A 26,517-nucleotide genomic window follows, 5' to 3' on the forward strand; every position below is an offset into this window, starting at 1 on the left:
CTTCCTTTCATTCAGCCACTGCCTGTTCTGTCCACATAGATGATAAGCGCCTTGCTGTAGGGCTCTTCCCAGCTCAACAGACTTGCAGTAGCCCCCTTACTGGGCCCCTGGAGCATTTCACCACCATTGTGTTACCTGTGATGAAGTAACTTAATGACATCTCAGGGACTGCATGCAAATCATAACTTGCAAGTTATGTAGTGCAAGCCTGATTTGAACACGTTAAGATTGGCACTGCTTTTGCGAGTCAAGAGAGACATCCTCTACCCAGGATTTTCAAACACACCTAAAGTAGGTGCCAAACTTAAACATCCAAGCTCTTTCTGTCTGGAACAGTAGCCTGAGTGCTTTCCTGAACTGATCTGTCTTCTTTGCAGCATCAGCTAAGTCACTTGCCATAGAAGACAGGCTGAATAGTGGGCAGTCCATCTCACAGAAGAGCGTAAGTCCTTGTGAAAGTCAGTATTTGAAAATTTCACCCTGATGCACACAGCATAAAACAGGCTTTGTGATATTGTTCATAAGTCTATCTTGAAAGTTGCAAGCCTGGCAAGTCTTCAAGGAAAGCCTGAAAAAACACTGAAGTGATCTGTGTGATGCTTATTCATCTTTTCTCTGCAATTCAATCCTCTTTTTGCTTTCTCTAAGGCTTGTGTGAATGCAGAGATGCATACGTGGAATGAAAACTGTGTTTTATAGCTGGATTAAACTGGTAGGAAAGCTTTATATAGCTTATTGAAACTTTGAATAGAAATTGCTGAGCCCCAGCTGTGTGGAGCTGAGCTTTGCTCTTCCTTTTCTTCCAACTGGAATAGGGTCACAGAAGATGTCATGTCAGATCTTCTTCCTCCTGATTCCAGAGATCAGGTATTTCTCCTTTCCTTTCTTGTAAGTCTAAACTTATGGGGTTTATAGGAGATTTTGTTTTAAACAAAAGTCTGATTTATTTTTCTGCATTACTTCTCCATCCCATAGCTTTTTCGCATCACATTTTGTGAAAGTGATACTGGTATTTAACAAGCCCATAATTTGCCCATTTTCCTTTTAAACACTTGTTGATAAAGATAATGTAAAATAACAAAATGTGTTTACTTTAGAAATTAATGGGCTAGCGTTGCTTTTTTCCTCAAATAAATCAATACCATTTCAAAACCGTCAGCAGCTGGTGTCATAATCACCCCTGCAGTAATGAACATATAAAGGCACATGAAGAGGAAAATAAACCCTGTTAATAGAAGCTACTAACCAGGTTTTATAAGCAATCTCATGAAAAAAAATGTATTTAAAAACTGAAGCTCTGAATTGTCACCACACTGACATGATCCTCTCTCGGGCCAGAGAAGACAGCTGAACAACCCTTTTGAGCTCTGCCAGTGGAGTAACCTCCCTTTGAATGGAAATGCTCCGGACACAACAGACAATCAGCTTTGCTCCCTGGGACCATCAGAGATGATCACTAGAAAGCAGCACAAGATGTTTACTCCCTCTATGCAGGGAAAAGTCTGCTCTAGTGTCTTTCACAGCGTGCCAGTTCAGAACTGTTATCATCAGGCAGAATCCAATTTTGTGCCTTAAAATGCATTCCATTTTCCCCATAGGTTTTACAAAAATAGGCTGATATTCAGGAAGCATGTAGGCAGGGGCCTAATTTTATGCCACTGGGTTTAAGTCCGTTTGGCTCTAATTGTGATTCTCGTGCAGCTGAATTTAGCAGAAATGCCTTGATGAATCAGGCTGAAGGTAGCTGTCAGGCCTGTCTTCCCTGAGGAATAAAGTCCGGTCCCAGGTACTGGGCCAATTCCTCTGGATCATACGCACACATCGGCTTTGGGATGAAGGTCTGTGCTTGTCCTGTGGACATGGCAGTGAAGGGGTTAACTAAACTCTCAATTTTCAGAGGAAACAAACACTTCAAAGTAATTTTCCTAATATGGGGTTTAGGAGGATGTCCCGTTTACTACAGAACAAGTCTGTTGTGCTTTGATGCTTTTCAACTGCCAGAAATACTATTATCTAGATTACATTTTATCACGTTTTCTGGGTATTTCATACTGATAAGGTTTTATGCAGGATCATTACATATGAGAATAGATTTAATCCTGTTTTTAGTAAGCTTTAAGGACACTGAGGGATTATTTATGTAATAAGATGCAAAGTTGCTATGGAAAATGCTATAGCAACCTAACATCTTCACAAAACCAAGCAGCCACTTGTGACAGCAATCTAAATTTACATTTATTTTAGTGTCATTTTATTGACATTCTTAGTATCTCATTCTGACAGCATGTTAAAATATGTTTTGCGTTCATGCTAGAACAAAATTAACAGCATGTTGTTGGAATGAAGATGATGCTTATAATTTTTGGAGATAATTTTAGCATATGGCGTTTTGTGTAAATAGCATTAAAATACTAGTGAAAAGAAGTTTGGGTGCATCTCCTCTATTTGTAATAGAGTGAACAATACACATTGAAAGTGATATTTTACAAGTCAGTGAAAGCTAAACTGTTTTTATTTGCTTTATATCTGAATGAAAATATTTTTAAGAATGAAATGATTTTGTTATTAGAATTTATTTCGAATCCTATATCTTTTATTATAACTTTCCCAGTTTAGGATACAGGCTATAATTTTTCATTAGGTTTCATAAAGCAAGGCATCATTTCTGAATGTGTAAACTTGCAGTTTGATGGGGAATCAGCCTATTTAAATGGGACTTTTCTAAAACACAGGATAGCACTACACATTGCCCCTTAGGAGGTTAAATAAAAAGGGAAAGAAAAACCAAACAAAGTGACAAAACAGTCTGAACTCTGTCCTGTGCTCATTGCAGTTAATAATGAAATTCGCATTGACTTCTATGGGAGCAGAGGCAAGCTCTGTATATTGATTTTCTCCATCCCCCTCCATTAAGAATCCTGAAGTGCAGCTGTAACATTGTTGAAGTGGGATGTTGGCAGCAAAATCAATAAAAGACAATATTAGAACATATGCTGTTTTCAGCTTCCTCACAATCTGATATAGCTGGTATTAGCATTCTTCTCCAAATGACACTTCATGCTTTCTGTAAAGTGACCTTCCTTATAGTGCCCTCTCCAATATAAAGCCTTTGTGCTCTTACTCTTATATTTAGCCTTCAAGAGAATGAGCCCTATTTATTACAGTGAAGACAGTTGATTCTGAGCAGAGCATGAAGAACGGATTCCTTCAAGAGTGGCTTCAGCCTAAACCCTATTTCTGATCTCCAATGAAAGATCATTTCTATTATTGTTTAAACTAAGCTCTTGGGTTTAGGTTTTCTTAATTATGCTGCCCTTCATGCCCTGTTGTTTTTAGAAACCCTTTTCACCCCAGCATCTTAGAGAAGCTTGCAGATACTGCTTGAGGTGGAGATTGAGGTACCTGCTTATTCATGGTTAAATCCAAGAAACATCAGCCATTACCAAGGTGTCAGAGGAGATAATGATCAGAAAGTGGAGTCTTTTACAATGCCAGTACAAGCTTCTAAACTCATAATTGCAGGTTTGAGGAGCATCCTTATGTCATGAGACATGGAAGGCTGGCTGAAGTTTCCAAAGCATTTAAAGCTTTCTTTTCAAAGCATGCAGCTTCTTATTCCTTGTGTGTCCAGCTGTCTGGCAGTCTGTGTTGAGGTTGCCTGCCAGGAGTTAAAAACAGGCCCAACAGAGCTCATCATTGAAGCTGGATGACCACAGAAGCTCTCAAAACTACTGCTAGTTAGTGATGCTGGTTTACTTTGGTGAATGAATCCTAGATTCTGAGGATAATAATAATACAACCATCAATCAGAAAAAGAAGGGGTGACAAAGGAAAATAATTAGGCTGTAGCTTCAATTGTGCATTCTGAGGAATTTCATAATGTCCTACTCTTTGGTTTTGGCTTAAAGACCATGTAAAGATTATAAGCTTCTTTCTAACGACACATACCCGTAGTATAGCAATATATTGTATGATTTGGTTCATAAAGTTGAAAGCCAAGTGGATTCAAAGCGGCTTGGAGGTGAGTGATCTTCTTTTAGAATCTTTTAGATTCATGGCAGAGAGAAGAGAAAACAAAGAACAGTCCTCTAGGGTATGAAATGAGGGACTGAAGAACTAGATATCATACCAAGACCATACCATTTTATTCCACTTCTCCACTAATTCCAGCATGTGACTCCTTGAACACCAGCATACAGAACTATAAAGGACGTAAATTTGTTTTTCTGTGTTAAAGGAAAGGTGGTTTGGTTTGGTTTGGTTTGTTGGTTTTGTTTTAATTAGGAATTCTAATTGGCTCTTTTTTTTTTTTTTTTTTTTGCCTTTCAATGGGCAAAATAATTTGCAACTTTTTTGTTTATTTATTCAGCCCTCCACATATTTGATGCATTGCAAGTTTCACCAGGTGCAAGAGCTGTGCCAAGCATTTCTTCAAAGCACTTTTATGCACTGATTGCTGAACTGCTTCTACAACTGCCAAATGCCCACCTCACACGTCAACCAGGGATCTCTCTGAAGAGATTTGGGTGGTTGCTGGTCCGCCACACCAGTTTCTTCATTGCTTCTTTGTCACGTGTCAGATAGAGACTGTCTTCCCTCTTAAATTTGTCTGAGCTCTGGAGACAAGTGAGCACTTTTAACAGTCAAGGAAGAACATGATAAAAAGCAATAGCTCTCCCCATGTTGTTCTATTATCAGATAGTCATCTGCCTCATCATGTTTTGTTGATAGGTTTTGAGATGCCTGTGCTGTTAGACCTTGATCCCACAAGCTATTTTCTGCTGCTCAGAGTATTTGCACTCACCTTCTACTCAACACCCACAGATATAAAGTCCTAAGCAGTGGCTTACGCAAAAAGTCTGTACAAGGAGTATTTTACAGTTACTTCTTCAAAGCTACACACTTTTTGCAAATTTCAAAAAAAATGTCTGTTTCTGAAAGGACTGGAAGCTCTGTAGAACCCTGTCATCTACAAGTTTGCAACACATTTTATTTTTCTAGCTGAGAAAAAACCTACTAAACATGTTAAATCATGGAGAAGCACAGTGGCCACTATTTGTAGATACTAAGTGTGCTGGAGGCAGGATAGAGGGGAGAAAAGAGGGTTTTGGCTTGCAGATACAGCTCTTCTGGACACCCTTCCATTCACATAAGGGATAAATGGCTCAAGAAATGCTGTCTCTGAATGTGAGAGTCAAGAAATTACAAGTTTTATCTGATCATTTGCTTATGCCTTCTAAAGGGGTAGAAACATATTCCCATATTTAAGGTTATTTTTTTCTAAGGCCAAAATAACTGAACAAGTATTTCAGTATTACGCACAATTTCAAAAGAAAAATTAGTTCAGCCCTCCAATCCAATACAAGGTCAGAGATAGCCAGAGAAATTCTCTCCTGCAATTTAAGGTGCAATAGAATTTTGTACAGAAGTGGTTTATCCTCACATTTATAGAAAGCACTTTATGTTTATGAAAAAAAATTGCCTCATATAAATCAGGACAAATCAAACCACCACAGTCACTTAAAACACACAGATCAGCCCTTTCTTCCTTAATGAATGTGACAAATTGAGGGATTCACGTGCAAACTGTCAAGCTTGTTTTCAAGTAGCAATGACAGTTTCTTCATCTTTGTAAAACTTACAGATTATTTTTTTCCAAGTTGTCACAGTGGTGCTGGGCCTGAATGCAATTCCTAGTTCAAATGCCAACAGCAGCAATGCAGCCATGTGTCTTGCAAATACCAGTCTTTATTGTTTAAGTGTGAATAAAAATACAGCAATTACTTTGACTTCTAAGAAGTAACCATCAGTAACCCACCTACACAGAGGTTTACCTATATACAACATTTGAATAGCCTACGTAATTTATCACATGTACACAACTACATGCAATCCATTTTTGAAATATATATAAGATTAACCTAACATACATGAAACACTGAGCATCCATCAGCATCTCTTGGGCTATGCGTGTTCAGATGTCTGCACCATTAATACAAGCAGTTTTTCTATTACAGATGTGGGAGAGGGTCATCAATGCCACTTGGCATCTCCCCAGTAACCAGCGCTTTTCTTACTGGAGTGAACATACTCCTTCACCCTCAAGACTAAAATCTCCTCTGTTCTTTTTTAGTGTTACAGGAATACAGCCATTTTTAAAATATCATTGATTAGAGAAAAAAGTCTTCTTTGCTGGCATCTTTAAAGCAGTCTCTGTAAGTGTTGTAACAGTTCTGTGTCTCAATTAGGAAGAAAAGAAGAACCTCTAAAAGAGATTCAGTACTTGATTAATTATATTTAATTGAGACAGCACTTATTGGTAAACATAAGGTATCTGAAAAATTCACCTAATCACAAACCAAATACTGTAATAAGCAGTGAGAAGGAGTGATTTATACTGAATTTTGAAAATATTTGAGAACTGCTACTATTTTTGATGGGAATTATACCCCTGTGTTTTCTTATGGTGGCTTGCTTCTTATGCCCCTAGTTAAGAGGAGAACCAAGCAAGAAAGGCAAGACAACAACCAACCCAACTAACAGTCCACTCATCGCAGTTGTCTGTGCAGAGCCAACTCTTCCCTCTCCTGTTGCCCCTTATGCATTTGCCAGTTCGGTTGGGCTTGGTACATATCATGGGTGGCTGTAGAAGAAATGCAACCCAAAAAGGAGAGGAAAAAAGGGCCCTTTGCTTTAAAGAGGTGACCTGGAGAAACTGATCTCAGTGGGGCAGATTAACTAGCAACTGTCAAAATATCATTTATGAGCTATGTAGATTCCTGTTCTCCAAAGAGATGCTGTCAAGTAAAATAGACCTAAAATGTGACAGGCTTTGATATTGTAACAAGGTGGTCTCTTCCAAATTCCAAATATGCATTTCAGTAATGTGATGTGACATCTTTGTAGGAAAAGTCCAAAACACTTAATGCTGCAATTTACCTGGGACAGAACTGGGTAAGTGGGGACTGAATTGTGTACTGCAAAACAAGTATGGGTGAGGGAAGAGAGAAACATCTGGAAATGTCAGACAAGTGGGAATTGCAAATCAGCAGAGATGGACTCATGCATTGGAAGCTGAAGGAAGAAGTGAACTGAACAGAACCAGGACAGAGGTAAAAGAGGAAGGTACAAAGACAGGGGTGGAAAGGTTGGCTTAAAGTGGGAGATTAGCTTTCTGCCTTTTGAACCTTTTAGAGAAAGCTGGTTCATTGTTCAAGTGGGTTTTCTGCAGCCATGAGGTCTAGATCAGTGAACCCAAACTGAGCTCCTGAGGTAATGATCACTTGTAAGACTGTAGTAAGTAATCCGCATCTTATTGCTAGGACTGGAAAAGTCAGTGAGATTAAATTGCCTTGTTAGCATTTTTAATTAAAAGTCAGAGTTTGTGAGAGCATGGTGAAATACAGAGAGCCGGTACTGATCCACAGTCTAGAAAGTTTGGAAGCCACTAGTCCAGAAACTTAAAGCTGAGGTTTTCAGTTAATGATCTCCCCAGGGCTTTAAATAAAATGTCAGATATCGTGAGACTCATCATAACACCACAGGAGTTGGCAGCACGGCTCTCTGGGGCATTCGTCCATCGCAAAGCCAGCATTTGTGTGCTACTTTTTGTTATTAGGCCCAGCTGCACTGTAATCTGCCCTCTCTTTCCCTACAATCTCTGCTATTTGCAAAGAGATATGCTTCATTACACAAGAAATAATAAGCCTTCATAAATTACTGGTGAGCTGCATGTGTAGTAAACCTAGAAAGAACTGTGCCATTGCTGAAGTCTGCTAAGCAGGAAGAAGTTTTGTAAACTGAGAAAAAATCTCTTCAGAGAAATCCTTTGGTTTCATAAATGTTACATTTGTCTGTACTGGACGGGATAGATAAAATTTCAGTTAAATGATGTTACGAGTTGTCTTTTTTCTTTCTTTTTCTTTTTTTTCGTTTTTGGCAGCTTCCTTCCTTTTACTAATTGTTCACCACCAAGTTTTATGTGAATAAGAAGTCTGAAAATAATCCTCATGAGTATTCAATTTGAACATCTGGTATCATCATGAATGTAACTTGTATAATGAGCTTCTCTGCATTGAGCATAGGCTGCATGGTGAGGAAAGGACTTTCAAGCAACTGCACCTGAATAAAGCGAGTTTTGTAAAAGAGTAAATCTCTCTCCCAGTGTGCAGGCCCTAACTCCCACTAACATTAATGACAATAACCCCTTCTCATATAGGATGATTAGTGCCCTTAGAGTTTAGATTTGCAGATACTGAGACACTCAAACGAAGTGTGCCTAACATTCGAAAAAAATGTGGAAATTGCTTCAGTTTGGTTACGTTATATCTGAAGGGGGAAAGAAAAATCTGTTTGTGGCTAGGTTAGCTTGTAATTGCTCCAAATTATTTACTTTCATACCATTCTAATTCTGTTTTCAGAGTTCACTCAGGCTAGTTAGCTAGCTACTTTCAAAGCTTTAACCAAAGCATTTTTTAAAGAAAAGCCAAGTGACATAGCCTGTTCTTGTGGAAACATGGGAGAGCAATGGAAGAGGCATTTATTAAAGAATGCAGTATAAGAATAATGTTGCTTTATCTGCTAACATCCGAGCACTATTTGTGATGGTGATCAGCCGATCTAGTAGCTGTCCATACAGAAAAGAAAGTGTCCTCTAGAAACTCGAGGCAATGGATCAAAACCACTTTAGATATTGGAGGATTCAGGAGCCTGACATTGTTGTTAAGTGGGCTGAGAAGATACCTCAAAGCGACCTAGGTCTTACCTTAGTCTTGCTCTTCCAGAAAGCTTCTTGCAGATACCATCAAAAAGTTGCTTTGCCAAGTGCCTTTGAATGCACACAGAGCATGTGTAACTAAAACTTGTTCTTGGAGCTCAGTTCTTATGGCAGAGTTTACAAAAGCAAGGTGTGAATCAAGTGGATCTGTACCCAGGCAGTTACAGATAATAACAGCCTCAACTCATTCTGCCAGGAGCTGACAACTAGTGGAAAGTACAGAGAGGGTCAGCTTTGACAGTTCAAGGTGGAGACATAGGTTAACACTTCTCCAGTTGCTCAGTCTGTGCTCCCACCTCAAAGGCCATCCAGCTTTCCATCTGCAATAAGGGCTGTGCCTTCCTTCCCATCACCTCACAGACCTCCTGCAAACCCAACCTCCCCACCCACCTCAAGGTGTGGGTCACTCTCTTTCATCACCTCACACACCTCCTGCCACTGAGTGACCATGATGGGATCCTCAGACTGTAGCATAAAATTTAATCTCCTGTGGGCTGGAGCCCTAAGTGGAGCCTTACGCGGTAAAAATGCATGAGGCTCCAGTGGTCCCATCTAGTCTCTGAAAGTTTTTTCCTTCAATACAGACCCAATCTCCGCACCACCCTTTCCTGACACATGCCAGCATGCACACACCAGTGTATCTTCTCACAGTTTCACATTCAACATGAAACTGGACCCATTACTCACTTTTGAACTCTTCCTCCTTACATTCAGTAACTGTTAAAAATGCCACCGCCTTTCTCATGCCACCACCAGGAGTCCTACCATGCTTCCTTTTCTCTTCCTTCACATATTGAACTCGGGTCCAAAATTTTCTTTTTTTCCACCTAGCTCTTCCCAGAAGCTGTCCTCTGCCTTTATTCTGTTAAAATTCATGCCCAAACCTTGTGACCTCATGTTTGACTTCTGGGAGTTTGAAGACTTTTCTTTGGCCCTCACTTGAGCCCTTTCTCCAGATAACACATACCATCTTCTAAAACCATCCATGCTATACTTCTGCTAAGACCATCTTGTTATGAATGAGGAATGCCATTATTGTGTAACTTACCCCATTTTCTGCAGCATCAAGACATAGCTTATGCCCTCCCAGATCCTCCAGAAACATTTTTCCTTGCTGATTTTCCCCTAGTTGTACTGCTTCATAGTTTACCTATTTGAAAAACAAGAAAGCTAGCTAGAGGCCAGGGATAACTTTTATTGTTTTTATTTGTAGCTGTGGACTTTGTGTCCTTATTTCTGTCCTCTCACATTTGTTCAGTCCCTCAAGCTGAAAAGTCTTTGAAGAAATAGCTGTGTCTTGCAGGATGGTGGGGTTTCTTTTGACATAGTAAATGCTCTGCAACGGGAGTGATGCGAAAAATTACCATAAAAGCCATCATTTTGACAGGTCTTGATGCTTTTGTTGCTGTTAACAAAAGAAGCATTATATAATTTAAAACCTTATTTTGAAGTCAGGAAATTAGGTTAATGACATTAGTAGAACTCAGATCGCAGAAAGGTTTGGGAAAATATGCTCTTCATCTGTTTTCATCCACATCACTGTATCAATACATTTGCTAAGTTCCAAAAACCTGAGAAATTCTGCTGAAGAGGTTAAACCAAAAGTCTGAAGATAGATAAGCACAGAAGTTTACAGTATTATGATATATTTATGTAGAAGTATAGAATAATCTGTAGAAAAAAATCTATAGAAAAGTTCTGCTGGGAGGACCTAAGGGAAGTCTGTGCTCTTGAATTTACAGAGGGTTTCTGTTATTATTGTTAGCGTTTGCTCATTTGTTTTTCAGATCTTAATTTAAGATTGTCTGAGACTCGAGATAACCTACTGCCTATGCAATTCAACTTAAGAGTGTCCCCAGTATGCAAATTAGTGGTCTACCGCTAATGTTAATTGTAATGTTATTAGGACATCATCTAATGAGAAATACGTAGTGTGGGTGGCATTAGTAGAAGCTGTAGAAAATTCTGAATTCTCCCTAATTTCCTCAATAAATAGATACATTGAGAGAGGTGGGTTGCTCACTCTATTTCCTGGCCACTATGACATGATGTGAGTCACAAAATACTACTGTTACCCTATACACCTGTGAAGACTTCCTGTACATTGTCTCCAGTGGACATTATGATGTATTAGGTGATGTAGTCACGGAGTGCCATGACACAAATGTAGTCACAGAGTACCAGCTAAAAGTAAAAGGTACAGATCAGTACTACTCATAAAGAAAGCACGCTCCTAACTCTCCGAGATAGATGCCCTAGAAAATTAAAGTTAATAATTTGTCTCTTCTGAGACATGAGTCAATGAGTATGTCCTTAGACTTCAGTGGATTTCTGATCAGCCAGTCACTTCTTGTTTTTAAAAAAGTGTCTTTTTGATTTGGGTCTAGCCTGGGTCCGCTACGCGGAGTCTTATCTTGCTACTGAGGCTGTTGCCAAACTGTATATAACACTTCTGCCTCAGCACAAGGAAATCAAGTAACCTCTTAGATGTCCTCAAAATATCAATGTGGAGGTTTCCCCCACTAACATATGTCTAATCTTCCTCCTGCTGCTTTTCTGAGACTGGCAGGTATCGTTTTGCATCCCTCAGTGAAAATTCTGTAAAGCATATATTGAGCTGGTTTCCAGCTGTGTTTGTTTAGGTAGGAATATTTCCTTCTGCTTGCAGCATGGGCAGCTATTCGGGATTCCTGTCAGTTTTCTTTTGATATAGCTTCCTTGTATGTAGCTCTTCTGTAAATGCTTTCAGCATTTGTTGTCTTTTCATGCTAAAATGCTTTTTAGCATGTCTTGGAGAGGGATTTTGTAGGTGCGTATAACTACCAAACTTAAAATGGCTTGAGAAGTAGCATTGAGATGAGCTGAATAAACTTTTATTTTTCAACTAAAACTACATTCACCAGCTTTGCCAGTGAAGTCATAGCAAAAATTTCTGCAAAAATTTGGAAATTAGTTACTTTTTAAAATAGATTCCCTTTTCCCCCAAATTCTAAACTGATTTTAGTTTAGTATTCAATGAAGTGCCTTTCTTTAAATAATATGTAATAAATTACATATTATTATATATATTTATTATAAATGAAATTTAATTTCAAAATAAATTATAATTAGTTTATATAGAATAGATATTTTGTTTGGAATAAAAAGATACATTGGTCTGAATCCAGAATTATTTTTAGTACACTAAAGCATAAAAATATATCAAAATTATAGTAATGTTAAGTCAACAACAAAGGATATTTCCGATTTTGTTTAAAACGGTTACCCAGTGTGAATGAGCTGGAGCCCCTGGCATCCACCACATTTCTGGTTTTGACTTACTCTCCTTTTCTGCTAACCCATCTGTCTGCACATTAGGAAACGCCTGTTTGTAGCTTTAAATTAAATAACAATGGAAGAACATGTATTTAATGTCATATCATTTGTGGACTCTTATCTATAATGAATTAATTTAAAAGCTTGTGACAATTTAATATTCTGTTACAGTAGTGCTATATGTGTTGCATCCTCCTTATTTAAGGACATATTTCTACCTTGGACTCTGGCTTTAATTGCTTACTATGAATGGCTAGGAGGATCACCAGAGTGTATAACAGTGTTGATAAGAAATTGTACACTTCTGAGAATGCTGCCTAATATCACAAACTTATCTCTGCTGTATTCTTATTCTCTCATTTTAGGTTTGGGATATTTCTATTTTGTCTTAAAATAGGTTGTAACCCCTTCCAAACATAGCCTTTGTCTTCTAGTGTCTGCAATCTGGAAGAACGGGGCACCTGTCCTTGGATGGGACTTTTTGGTAGTAGTGCAATGTAATCACTGTCATGCAGGTTTTAATATGGTATACCAAATATAATTTTAAAATAATGTCATTCAGAGGTGCAACTCTAACTTTTTTAGCAGTAAAAGAGCTATATTCCATTTCTATTGGAAAAATGGGCAGTTACCCTCTCTGCCTATATATAGTGTGATGTGTTCCATTTGGATGAGTTATTATTTAAACCCTAATAGGTTCATCGCCTACAGGTTACTTACTTTTACAATATGTTATAGCCCTTTCCATTTCCCCTAATTTGCTGCCCTGTAGCAGACTTCTCATGCTGTCCCCAGCCCACTCAACAGCCTGAACTCACCCAGAAAGACAAAAAGGAGAATGTGTTCTCCAAGCAGGCTGTAGTGTGACCTGGAAAATACACAACAGCAGCCTTTCCAGGTAGGGCAGCCTGAACCTCAGCTGTATCTGGGTCCTAATCCACATTTCAGTGGGGATGGTCATTAACAAGTACATCAGCCTTACACCCTCCACTTATGCAGTAGCTCTCAAAAGCTTTTTAAGAGCTGGGTTAGGTGATAGACAGGAGATTAATTACTGCTCCCAAGCAAGTAACGTAAAACTGGAGTATGCCCATGATGGTTTCCTTCCATGCTCTCAGAGAGCAGAAGGATAGGCAGTTTCTAGCTAGAATTGAGTATTACATTAAAAAATAATAATAATAATTATACTGTGGGAGAGTCTAACTGGTAGGAGTAAGAGCATACAAATAGCACAGAGACTTTTTACCAAGGCCTGTAGTGACAGGACAAGGGGCAATAGTTTTAAACTGAAAGAGGGTAGCTTTAGAGTCAACATAAGGAAGACTTTTTTATGATGAGAGTGGCGAGACACTGGCACAGGATGGCCAGAGAAGTTGTGGATGCCCCATCATTGGAAGTGTTCAAGGCCAGGTTGGATGCGGCTTTGAGCAACCTGATCTGGTGAAAGATGTACCTGCCCATGGCAGGGGGTTTAGACTAGATGATCTTTAGAAGCCCTACCCAACCAAAACTATTTAATTTTGACTTGAGTATTTGTTAGACTGAAGTTTTTATTTGCTTGGCCTCTTTTTTTCTTTTTTTTTTTCTTTTCTTTCTTTTTTTATTATAGCTTGTTGGCTCTTACCAAAGAAAAAAAAAAAAAGATTTCATCCTCTTATTTGCCCATTGGACTCATCATTGCAACTCCTTGAGGGTAAATTTTGTCATGGAAGGATGATTACATGCTTTTCAGAACAGTTTAATTTGATGTAACAATACTGTAACTGTTGCTAAATCTTCCAGAGAGATTCTGTATAATATCCAAATTAAGCGCAATAACCAATCCGTGTCTGTATTTGTGTAGCAGCTAACTTTTTTTTAGATAATGCATTTGTACTATTTTAAAACTAGTTACAATTATCTGAGAAAAAAAAGGTGAATTTGTCCTACCAAAGACAAAACATTTTTATTGGTGATGAAATATTGTGACATTCTATCTAAGTGCTGATATAATTTCACAACTGTGTTGAATCATGTTATCATGGAGAACAGGGGACTCTTTTTCTGTGGAAGGTCTAGTCAAGGGAGGCCTAACTTTAAATGGAGTTAATATACGATTTCCTATAATTTGGAGTTTAACCATATTGCTATTGTAGGTGGGCAAGAAAGAATGCTGTGATACCAAGCCTGAAATCATTTAATCAGGAATGTAAATCAGTTATGTGCTTCAGTTACCAAATGTTGATAGAATTGGCTATGGTAGATTGTTGTTTTTTAATTACAGCTGCTCTGTAATGTTGTTGTGTTACCAGGTTCCAAGAAGGAAAACAGTATAGTATGGCAGTTTGCTATGCCATATGACCACTCCTACTGCCAAGTATAAATACTACCAGGAGTAGGTTCTCCTATAGAATAATAAGCACATCCCTAAATTAATGAATGCCACACTTCCCTATATGTATTTATGTTTGGATAATTTATTTAAATAATGTTCCTAGTACATGCTTTATAGCCTTCTGCCTTTTGCTACACAAATTTTAGCTTATATTGCAGACTGTGCAAGTCATTTGGCAAATGTAATTTCCATCCCTGCATACTAATCGATTTCTTCACAAACACCTGCTATCAGTTATGGTAATAAAAATGCCATTCTAAATTGAAAAGGGGCCAAATGGAGCTTCCTAAGGAAATGACTTAAGTGTCTTTCAATGCCTTTAATGTAGTAATGTTCTTGTAGTGCCAACACTTTTTTTGAGCATTTGCATTTTACATAATTTTACTCTATTACATCATTTTCCTGTCTAAATGGTTCCTCATAACCATTGCTACATACTAGTTCATAGCGAGATTGGAGAGGAATTTCTGTGTTTCCTCTCTCATGGGACTAAATCCAGCAACTTTACATAGTCAAAATTCCTTAGAACAGATCCGATTGGAAGATCTGGCCACTGCACTAGTATAAATACTAAACGTCTGTATCAGTTCCTATAACATCACTGGGAAAAATGTTGTAAAGTTGGTTGTTGCTTTGCCTTTGGACTGCATGCCAGGATCTTCCTAAAATATAAACCTAAATTTAGCAGCCAGATTGCAAGTAGCGTTTGAATTACCCAGGGTCGCTTTATGGCTCCTTCCATCCCAGGAAATAACTTCCCAGCAATAGTCTTTGCCAGAACCTAATCATTTTCAGCTCTGCTGGCTCTTGTCTCAGCTCCGAAATGTCTCACTGGCTTTCAGCTGTATTGTCATCTCCCCTGACAATGTCCTCTGCATTATTTGTAAGGAAACAATCCATTTTACTGATTTCTTCACATTTTCATTTTCTCTTAGCTCTAGCTGTCCAAGCGTATGCGCTAAAGGAAGAGAACGATAGTCTTCGATGGCAGCTGGATGCTTATAGGAATGAAGTGGAGCTTCTGAAACAGGAGAAAGGACAGCTCTTTCGAACAGAAGAAAGCCTTACAAAGGACCAGCAGCTGCAATTCCTACAGCAGACAATGCAAGGCATGCAGCAGGTATTGCTAAGGAAGAAAAAACAGGTCTTTTTTAGAGAAGTGGTACCATGGGGCTGTACTGTACTCAAGACTATTAGTCATGAAGTTCCTGATTTCTTTTCAGAGTCAAAATCTTACAGATTTTAGATGGGCGAAAGGGGAGGAGGCATTTGGGATATATTTAGGGATGTTCATTTTAGGAATTCATAAAACCTAAACCCACTGATCACTCAAGAAAATTCCTATGCATGTTCTAGTTAGGAGCAAATTATTTCGGTACATCCTCTGTTGCTTTCCTCAGTTAATCCAGTTGGCCCTAACTGCACAAAAGTTCAAGAAAGTTTGTCCAGTGTAGCATAGACAATATACAACACTACAGGCTTGGGGCAGAGTGGCTGGAAAGCTGCCCAGTTGGAAAAGGACCTGGGGGTGAGGGTCAACAGCTGGCTGAATGTAAGCCAGCAGTGTGGCCAGAAGGGCCAGTAGCATCCTGGCTTGTATCAGGAACAGTGTGGCCAGCAGGACAAGGGCAGTGATTGTCCCCCTGTTCTCAGCACCGGTGAGGCTGCACCTTGAATGCTTTGTTCAGTTTTGGCCCACTCACTTCAAGAGGGACATTGAGGTGCTGGAGCATGTCCAGAGATGGGTAATGGAGCTGGCGAAGGGTCTGGAGCACAAGTCTGGTGAGGAGCGGCTGAGGGAACTGGGGCTGTTCAGCCTGGAGAGGAGGAGGCTCAAGGGGGGGACTCTCTACAACTACTTGAAAGGAGGCTGTAGGCAGGTGGGGGTCGGTCTCTTCTCCCAGGTAAGAAGTGACGGGACAAGAGGAAACAGCCTCAAGTTGCACCAGGTGAGGTTTAGATTGGGTATTACGAACAATTTTTTCACTGGGAGAGGGGTCAAGCGTTGGAACAGGCTGCTCAGGGAGGTGTTGGAATCACCATTCCTGGAGTTATTTAAAAAGCATGTAGATGCAGTGCTTAGGGACATGGTTTAGTGATGGACTTGGCAGTCCTGGGTTAATGGTTGGACTTGATGATCTCAATAATCTTTTCTAGCCTAAATGATTCTATGTTTCTATGGTTCGGTATTCTGTGGCGTCTTCACTTGTAGTCATCTGCACCTTTAGATGCATCTCTGCTTCTCAGCTTTGTCTTTTTTCTGCTCTTGTTTGAGGATGACTGAGACATCTCCAACTTGTCTAGACTGCCCTCCTGCTAACTTGCAAGTAGACAGCAACATCAATGCTGTCTCCTGAGCTTCTATCATTTATTCTGACCCATGGATGTAACCTTTTCATTCAGCCATTTTTTAAAGTGGTTTAGTGCAGTAACAAAGCTTTTTCTCTGACACCAGTCAGCAAGAAACTGCAATGTGTCTCTGCAGAGGCAGTCAGTTTATCATAAGCATTCTCTCTTTATTTGTTAATGTGCTCCTGACATTGTGCTGGACAAGTCTTGGCAAGCACATCCAGGCTGCTCCCACTGCTTCATCTGACATAAGCACCCCTCATTCAACTTGCATGTGTATAACATCTTTCCTGCACAGACACTTATATTCAGCTAATACATGACAGAGCACAAGGGCAGTGGCTCACCATGACATTGGGTTGGGCTCCCATCTAAAACGGAGCTTCTCAAGATGTCACTGCAGGGGTTAACTTTGCCTCCTTTGCCTGTGCCCTGAAACAATGTATGCTCCTCGATCACTCCCTGTTATTGGATTCCAGAAGGGAACAAGTTGTATCCATTTCAAGATTGTACTAAGCTGCTTTCTTATAACAAAAAACAGGAGACATTCATTACATACTAGTTTCCTGCTTGGGTTAGGAATTGGTACCCATTGAATCTAACAAGTCTGCAAATCCTGCCTAACACCAAATAACAGAGCACAAGACAAGCCTCCACATGTGTTTATATGTACATAAACCCCTTTAAGCCTGCATAGTTTTACAAAATCAGGGTGATTTATGGTATAGTGCAATAATTCTGAACAAATTTTTTGGAAAATAGAAAACAAGTCTTGATAAAATAAGATTGATAATTCAGCAATAAAACCTTTCCTGAACTTAGGAGCAAGTCATTAGTTAGAAATACTTGAGGATTCAGTATACTTTAGATATGCTTGAGGTCTATTCTTGATCTTATCCTTATAAAAATGGATACTTAAATATCACTGGCTTCATTAAATTTAACTGCATATATAAATATTGTGCTAAATTTCAGCCTGATGCTAATTCTCCATTAAAATTAGTGAAAAGTGGGCACAAAATACTATTAAATCAAAATGTTAGAGCCCTAACGCTCATTTTGCATTAGTATAATTTCCTACCTGGGGTCTGGATGAAGGATAATCAAGTCTGTAGAATATAAATAGATTTCTATTGAACTTCAAGTAAATGTTAATAATGCAAGTCAATAACAGAGAGCAGCTTACTCATCTCTCTGTTCAGCTAGCAATGGACACTGTAGTCCCTATTCCTCGGAGAGTTTCTATGTTCATGACAATTTTGCTGTGAGGTTCTGAATTTTTCTAGTTTGCCATCTCAGGGTCAGACCTACTAACCCCCAGTGGGATATAATTAGAGATGGCCAAAGGAGCTGGAGAAGACACTGCGGATAATCCAGTCTGACAATATGCTGAGGAGGGCAGCAATACAGAAGCACAGGAGGTGGAATTCAGAATATTTGGTGGGAAATTATCAGTCCGTTAAGCAGCTGGACTATGGCTTCAATGATATAGCCATAGTCATGACATCCCATAACCTTTGTGCTTTTCATGCAGTTCATGCATGAATATTTAGAAATAAACCTTTGATTTAGGTAGACTCTGTTTTATCTCAGCTTGGTTTTGTAAATGTTGAGAGATGACAACCTTAGCTGAAATCCATCAGTATAGCAGGTGCTCAGCATCTGTGAAAATCAGTCTCCGTATGAAATATTAGACATATAGCCAGGACCTCAGTAGTAATAATTTAACAAGAAGACCTGTATTCCCTTTTATTCTTTTGTATATATTAAAATTCATTTCAGACAAGGTAAACTGAGTGCCATTGAATTCCTGAACCCTGCATATACGTCAAAATTTAAAAAATGTATTCCTCCTCCTTCTTTCTTCTCCATTCTCCCCCGCTTTTTCATACACGTCTTCTTCTTCCAACTTTGAAAACTAGAGAACAAGTGATTTGAGCTGCAGCCTGAAAAGCAGATCTATCTGAGAAAAAGTGGATGCATTTTCAGAATCAAGACATTTTTTGCTAAACATATTTGGGCCAAAGAATAACAAATAACAAAACATCAGTGTATTTTTAATGCATTTCTATCATCTGGATATTTTTCAGGATTCTTTTCCACATTTTCAGGACTGATGAATATTTATTTTCTCTTCCATCATTCCTACTGAACCAAAGTAGCATGAGCAAAATCACACAGATGTTTCCCTATGAAGTATACCTTATGGGCAGTAGTAGCAACCTGCTTATTCCTTATGTTTAAGAAAGAAAACCCTTTAGTCTAATGACATTGAACTTATGGGAGGTTTAGTGAACTTTCTCCATAAAACTGTGTCACAGTTTCATTTCATACCCACTGTGAGATTTCAAACAAATGGAAATAATGTCTTGTATCCATGGTAACAAATGAGATACACTTTACCTGATTTTGAGATGGAAACTGAATTAACTTGTCACTGCTGCATAGGTGGTATTGCCTTCAATTTATTTCTATATGAGAACACACATACCAAGCAGATCACTTTTTGAATGGCTCTGGTTTTCCAGCAGTGTTTGGTATTCTCTAACAAAGTCTGTGATCACAAGGAAGGATGTTTTAGTTATAACAATTTTTACAGTACTTCACAGCACAGCTGTAAGAATTTTTTAAATCTGGTCTCTCGGTCTGAAATGTTTTACCAGATACATGACTTTGGTAATGCAGAAAATATCACTTGGTAGTGTTGCTTAATGCTTACCATTATAAGACTCAGTTTTTAGTGGGTATCTAATATCTCCAAATGTTAACCATTTGGGTTAGCATACTCTATGTGGAGGTGCAAACAGAATCCGTTTGAAAAAAATCTCATGTTTTAATCATTCCAAGAACAAAGCATGAAAACTATGCTTTTCTTCTTTGTTGTCCACCAAAGACAATTCTTGAGGAACTGCACTTTCCATCTTTATGCTTTGAAACAAGGACTCAGAATTTGACAGTGAGTCTCTATTGAATTAATGATGTGGTTTCCATATCCTTTATAAAATCTGTCTGAAACTGATATTGTTAACAAGCCTTTGAAAAATGTCAGCTTGCCATGTAGGAGATGGCACTCATTAGCATATATCCAACTAAATTTGGGATTTTTACTGGTCATCTGGGGTTGTTCATGAACCACCTCTATAGCACAGCCATCAGTGCAATGTTTTAAGCCTCAAGCTAGTCCTAAGTCTACAGAGCACACCTCCTTTAGCATGGCTCTCTAATTGAACTAGTTCCACCTTTTCATCAGGCTTAATTGGCCAAGGTATGGGGCCATGCTTGCATAGCTGTACTGATTCCTGAACAAGTTCATTTGCCAATAGACTGGTAATTCTGCACAGTGCTCCATTGCATCATGTAAATGTATGATAATGTTCTTTCCTCTCACAACTCCCTGATCGGCTGAATTTAAGCTCCTGCAGGCTAGGGTATCATCCTGAAATCCCCATTTAAATCATGCTTCCACCTACGTTTTCTCCATGAAATGTACATAAGTGCTTACAGTTCTGCTATCGCACATGCTGAGGTGTATCTGGGACATTTAAGAGGCACCTCATTGCCCTCATCCCCTAAGGGGCCTGATTCATTAGCTGAGCTCAGGTTCATACTCCTAACACACAGCGACAGCACTCGCTCCCCTTCGTTAGCAGTGATGCATTAAAGCCTAGCCATGGGGTTATTGCATGAGCAGGGGATGCATGGGGGTACCTCTCCTAAATTAATCCTCAGGGTAGAAAGCAAGAACAATAGGAACATTTGTGGATGGTAGGTGTAGGGCTGACATAGTGTCTGATACACTGCTGCAGGTGCCACCGACTCTGTTAGCTCAAGACATCTCAGAAGGGGACTGAACATATTCTGGCCCTGCTGATGACCCGCCTGGGGTGTCACTCTGATGTAGCATCAATAAAGTCCTCTTTTGTCTTGTCTTCTTTTTTCCCCCAAAAAAATCAGTTTCACTTGAACAGCAATGCAGATTGTGAACCTGAGCACTCAGAAGCCAGGAATTGCCAGAACTGTGTATTTTGCTCCGTATACCTCACAGACCCTGCCCTGTTTGATGCTGCAGACAGAGTACATGGTTAATCATCACCTGTTCAATACCTTCCTGTCCTTGCTGTTCAATATGCAACTCAAGGTCTTACTGCAAAGGCCACATTGCTCCTAACATTTCCTACATACTGAGGACTAGCTTTTGCAGTTTACTAATCATTAAGCATTTAAAATAAAGAGCACATGCATCTGAGACCTATACACCCTTTTTTAAAGGGCTCTGATAAATGCCAGATGACTAGCAGTCATTTCAGGCTTTCAGTGTTCCTCCAGGGAAGGACAGTTTGGTCTGTGATATGCCTCACTGTTGTCACTTGGAGGGTGAGAAGAGCTGCTCGAGTGCATCACACCTCCCTCCTTACACTTTGCTCCCTCGAGGGAGGATGGCCAGGGTACATATTTGGTGATGAGGACTGTGGATTGCACACAGCTTCCACGGTCACTAGGAGCTGGATTAGGACCCTTTTGTCTAAGTGAGATGGCACAAGGCTTTTTAATATAGATCATATACCTTTGATATTTAGTAGTCAGTCTGAGTAGAAAAGCCAGAGGTAGCTAGTGTTGGCCTCGCTGTGCTGCCTTGAAAAGGAATTGGATTTCTGCCATTCCCAGCTACTGGAGCAGAGCTAGTCCATTTTCTGATGTCCCTACTGAGCTAGCAGATTATTTTTTTTTTTTTCCTACAGGCAAAGATGGCATTGCTCAGGTCTTTCCTCTTCTATCCTGTACAAAAAGTAGTTTTCTCATACAAGTAATGGAAGAACTGACTATTCCCATAGTCCACTCACTTTCAGTGGGAACAGGGAGGAAAAGCGTGTTTCTGTTGGGAAGTTTCAACAGCTAGTAGGATAAAGCATTGTGAGACTTTTTCCATATGACTCTTCTAACCAAACTACCACCTATTACATTCCAATAAACCTCAGCTGGCATTTAGGTCTGCAGCTCCCAGATCCTTCACAGATGTTGTTAACTGTCACAGCCATTCCTTTCTCTCACATACAAACTTTCTCAAGTGTCAGAAGTCAGACACATATGCTGTTCGCTAAAAATTGCCAGATCTGGTGCCATGTGAGACCCATGACCATTATAACAACTATTTACCTTTAAATATACAGCTTCTAGTAGCAGTTTAGCACTGATATTAACATCATTGTTGAATAGATGGAGCAAATTATGTCTGTATTTATTAATACAGCCTAAATGCAAAGGATTTATAGTCTTTTTTTATCCACATACCTTTTGGTCACCAAACATCTATTCAGGATATAAACCACCCAATGTACTTACACACAACTATAAACTGATTCTTCTCCAAATGCAGTATTAAAGAGAAGAGTAAATAAAAGGGACAAGAAAACATTATCCCTTGTATTTGTGTTTTACATGCTGAATAAACAGACCAGAATAATTAAGTTGGAAATGATTTTTATTACTGCTCTTGCGGTATGAATTCCAGTTAGATCATTCTATTTTCCTGTAAAAGCGGCACTGGAGTAGTAATGGCAATATTGATCAACACTGATATTTTTATAGGGAACAGGTACAAGATAAGTGCGAGGGACTACAACTAATATCCAGATGTTCACTTCAAGGCCTGTCTACTCTTGTCTCACCCTTACGGTTGATATTTGGAAACTGGTTAAGAAATATGTCTGCTCCCATGACAGAGAGAAATGTTCCCATAAGTATTAAATTTGTTCCCTTGTGCTTTTCAGGGCCCTGTACAGCACTGTCCATGTTCAAACTTCCAGCAAATACTTACTCTTTCAGATTATATTAAAAAAAAGAGTAGCTGGCAATTAAGTGCTAATTATTTACCAGATCTCAGACAGGCCAAATGGGTTCTTCTCTGTGTTTAATGACCTTTCCTTGTTGAAAATACTGCTTAATTTCCCACTTCTGCCACCACCACTTCAACAATATTATGGGAAGTGTAAATAAGACCCCACAGATGCTCTAAACACCTATTCTTGATAGCTGTTCTAGTGGTAAGATGTGGCATCACTGACCGATGCCCAGGCTGCAATCGGCAGCCCCCGGCCAACCTTCCCAGTTTATATACTGAACATGACATTCTATAGGATATCCCTATGGCTAGCTTGGGTCAGCTGTCCTGGCTGTGTTCCCTTCAAGCTTCTTGTGCACATGCTCGCTGGCAGAGCAGGGGAAACTGAAAAGCCCTTGCCTTAGGGTAAGCACTGCTCAGCAACAACTAAAACACAGTGTGTTATCAATGTTATTCTCATACTAAATCCAAAGTAGTAGCAAGCTACTAAGAAGAAAATTAATTCTATCCCCGCTGAAACCAGGACAACTGTGCATCATAGGGGGTGCAGACTGGTTGCCTTGAAGGACAGATATGAAGGCAGAGGGAACATGACACTTATCTGGGATCAGATCTCTTTCTTTGATCAGGATCAGAGCAAATTGTAAGCCCACTTGTCTATTCACCTATTGCCAGTAAAGTCAAGGGCTATGCAATATGCCCATCATCTCATTTAGCAAAGGTGGGAGGGAGCTTTATTTATGAGGTGCAGTAGACTTTGTTCAGACCTCTCTCATCCACAGGCCACCATCAAAATCAAAGGCCTTGTGCAATCTGCTGTGAAAGTCATATCCCAGAGAGGGATCCCTGATGTTAACGCTAAGTATCTATTAGCAAATTGGGAGAATTTAACTTCTGAGAGGAGGGATTGATTCTGTAATGTTCCTAAGGACTTGTCTTTTCCTCATTTGCTGCAAAAGTCCATAGATGACTAAAGAGAACTTGTCTTTCTTGAGGAGCAAGACATATTCTTTAAAATTACTTGGCAAAGGAAGGCTGTGGACTGGCTCTTAAGTCATTCATTGTGCCACCCATGTTCTTTCATCTGCTGTCCAACCCCTAACGCTGCTTTTTGTGGCTAATGTGGCTGAATTACTACGCCTCGTAGAAACAAAAAGAAATTGAGAGCTCATTATCTGATATCTATTAGGTATTATTCAGAATCACAGAATAACATAAGTCAGAAGGTATGCCTGGAGGTCACGTACACCGACCCTCTGCTCAAAGCAGGGGCAGCTCTGGAGTTGTCTCAATTTTGCTCAGGACATTGTCCAGCTATGTTCTCAGTACGTCCGTGGGTGGAGAGTCCACAGCTTCTCTAAGGCCTTATTCAAGTGATTGGCCAACCTCATGGTGGATTATTTTCCTTATATGTAATAGAAATGTTCCTTGTTGAATATGAGTCTATTCACCTTCAGCCCTTATCCAGGAAAAGCCTGACTCCATCTTCTCTGTAACCTCCCTTCCAGTGTGTCTGTATCCACCTGTCTGTTTTCTCATTTGGCATATTTCTCGGGTTCAGTCCTGCCTGCTCCTAGTCTGAGCAAAGCTGTAGGACCTATGCAGTCAATCTAATAGCAGGGGAGGGGAGCATGGTAAACATCTCCCTGAGGAAGCAGCTGGGCAGAGTTCGTCAGTAGTGCCATTATATGCACTCACTCATCATGTGTGTGTCCAACTCCCTGGCCCCCTCGAAGGTGGTTAACCTGTGGAGCTAACATGTTCAGCATGGTCTTTGCCTCTGGCCAGCGAGCCAGGAAACCCCACTTTGCAGGTGGGTGCCCAACAAGCAGGAGCTGGGCTGTTGATCCATGTGCAGCTCTTCACCAGCCCAGGGCTGGGGGGTCAGGGCTGGATTGAAAACCTCGTGATCCATCCATCCATGTAGTCCCAATGACACAGGCAGTCCCTGAGAGGTGGGAGGGTTGAGAAACATTGTGCTATTACACTGTATTTCTTTTTACTCCCTTAAAAAAATCCACAATCATACTCTATTTTATTAATGCCTTGTCACACATTACGATGGCATGTGTATTGCCCCTACTGCTGCAACATGGCTAATTTCCTTGAGGGCTCATTTCTAAAGCTTCTTTGACTTGTCTTTCATATTCTCCTGTTTCCTTGGTGATTTGTCTGGCCTCATCAGTGTCTTGTTACTAATGCATATTTGCTCAGCTGGGAAGTCACTTTCTCATTATTCAAGCCTGCCATGTGCTGGCCATTTGTGATATGAAATCTTGTCTGTTTTACAAAAAGAGAAAAACACTCTTCCAGACTGTCCATGGACGTACTGGGAGAGGGATTTGTATTTTTATTTTGCCATTGCCTGTGTACCTGAGATTTCATTTTGATTCATTCTTTTCCTTCTACCGAAGGAAGATTATGAGAAGAAATATTTAACATCCTTCCCCTCTGTATTTGTGAACAGCTTCTAAGAATTTTGGAACACTTTCCTTGCTGATTTTTGTCCTTTTCCATTTGGCAAACTAACTGCTTTTTCTGTCTGTAAAATAAAGTTAGAAAAGACACAGCAAGTTTTACATAAGGAAAAAGAAGATAATAAAACCTTAGGAATTGCTAGCATAAGTGAATGTTTTAAGTTTTAGGTGAACCCTGCAGTCCTTTCAATGCCTGTGATTTCATACTTTTCAGATCTTGGATTCTAGCGTAGTTTAGGGGAAAGACCTGCACTTTTACATGTGAGAACTACTTGCTGGGGTTCCTGTTTAGTGTGCAAGCCTTGATTTCATTGGGACTGAAAAAATTAGCCTTGGTTGGGATACATCCTGCCTACTTGAGGCATGTAAGTTTTGCCTTCATTTCAGGTGCCTAGTGCACCAGATGCCCCCGTTCTTCCTGTATAGCGATACATTCCATATAGATAGTAAGTGGAGAGTAATATGCTGCCCCCAAACGTTGTATGGATAGGAGAATTTAGTCTGTCTAACTTCACTAGGTGTATAAGATGGCCATTCAACTGAGTTGGCATTCAACTGTGTGAGACCATCCCTCTTTGACTAATATTTCAGAATAGTTTGCCACAGATCTTTTCTAGACACTCTGCAGCTACTCCAGATACAGGATTGAGAGTCTGTGCCTCCTTCCCGGGGCAGAACAGGCTGGGTTTGCTGAAACTGCCTGCACAACCCATGATCAAAGTCAGCGCTCCCACCTCAGAGATGTTCCTTTGTCTGCTCTACTTCCCTTTCTTTTAAGGTCTTTGTAACCTTATCATATTTCATTTCAAGCAGCTGTAGACAAAACTGTAACCAAAATAGCAGGGGCAGGACCATTCAGCAGTATAACTGCTAAATTTGTGGCAAATGCTGGTTTTCCTTTTTCATTATTCTGTCAGACTTACAGTATCTTAAGTACAGCCTCAGGCCCTGTGGTCTCTTCTGATCTGCCTCTCTTTTCTTGGCATGCTAAGCTGATGGTTTCATGCTGGAAACCATGCTTTCCTTCTGAGACCCTTCTCTGTCCTGCTAGGCTCGGTGTATGACCACACTTCTAGATATGTCCTAATTTATATTTAAATGTACACATGTAACACTGCCTTTTGGGGAGCAATGAAGAACTGTGGGCAGGGAGGAGGAGAGGAAAGAGAAGGCATATTTGATGGCTGCACACTGGTACACAACAGCAAGCTATTACTTTCCCTTTAGGGCTTCTCCTATATTTCGAGGCACTGTATGTTGTTTGGTTGTTAGCATTCTTGGCCACACTGGCACTGCATTGTACACAGTCTGAGTAATTCAGATGGCTTCAATAATGCCATCTATATTTAATGTTTCAGAAGCTGTGAAGATTGGTTTAAGATGGTAA

At 39.8% G+C, this 26,517-nt stretch overlaps 1 protein-coding gene across 4 annotated transcripts in view; it reads left to right on the top strand.

The window, feature by feature from the left end:
- Positions 1-26,517, top strand: part of ENOX1 (ecto-NOX disulfide-thiol exchanger 1) — a 369,866-nt gene that overhangs the window by 309,560 nt on the left and 33,789 nt on the right. For all 4 annotated transcript variants that reach the window (XM_055703149.1, XM_055703151.1, XM_055703148.1 and 1 more), the window contains one exon: positions 15,401-15,585. In XM_055703149.1, coding sequence (XP_055559124.1) covers positions 15,401-15,585 — 185 coding nt within the window. The remainder of the gene's footprint in view (positions 1-15,400; positions 15,586-26,517) is intronic.

Source organism: Falco cherrug, chromosome 2, assembly GCF_023634085.1.
Source record: "Falco cherrug isolate bFalChe1 chromosome 2, bFalChe1.pri, whole genome shotgun sequence".
Classification (NCBI taxonomy): Eukaryota; Metazoa; Chordata; class Aves; order Falconiformes; family Falconidae; genus Falco; species Falco cherrug.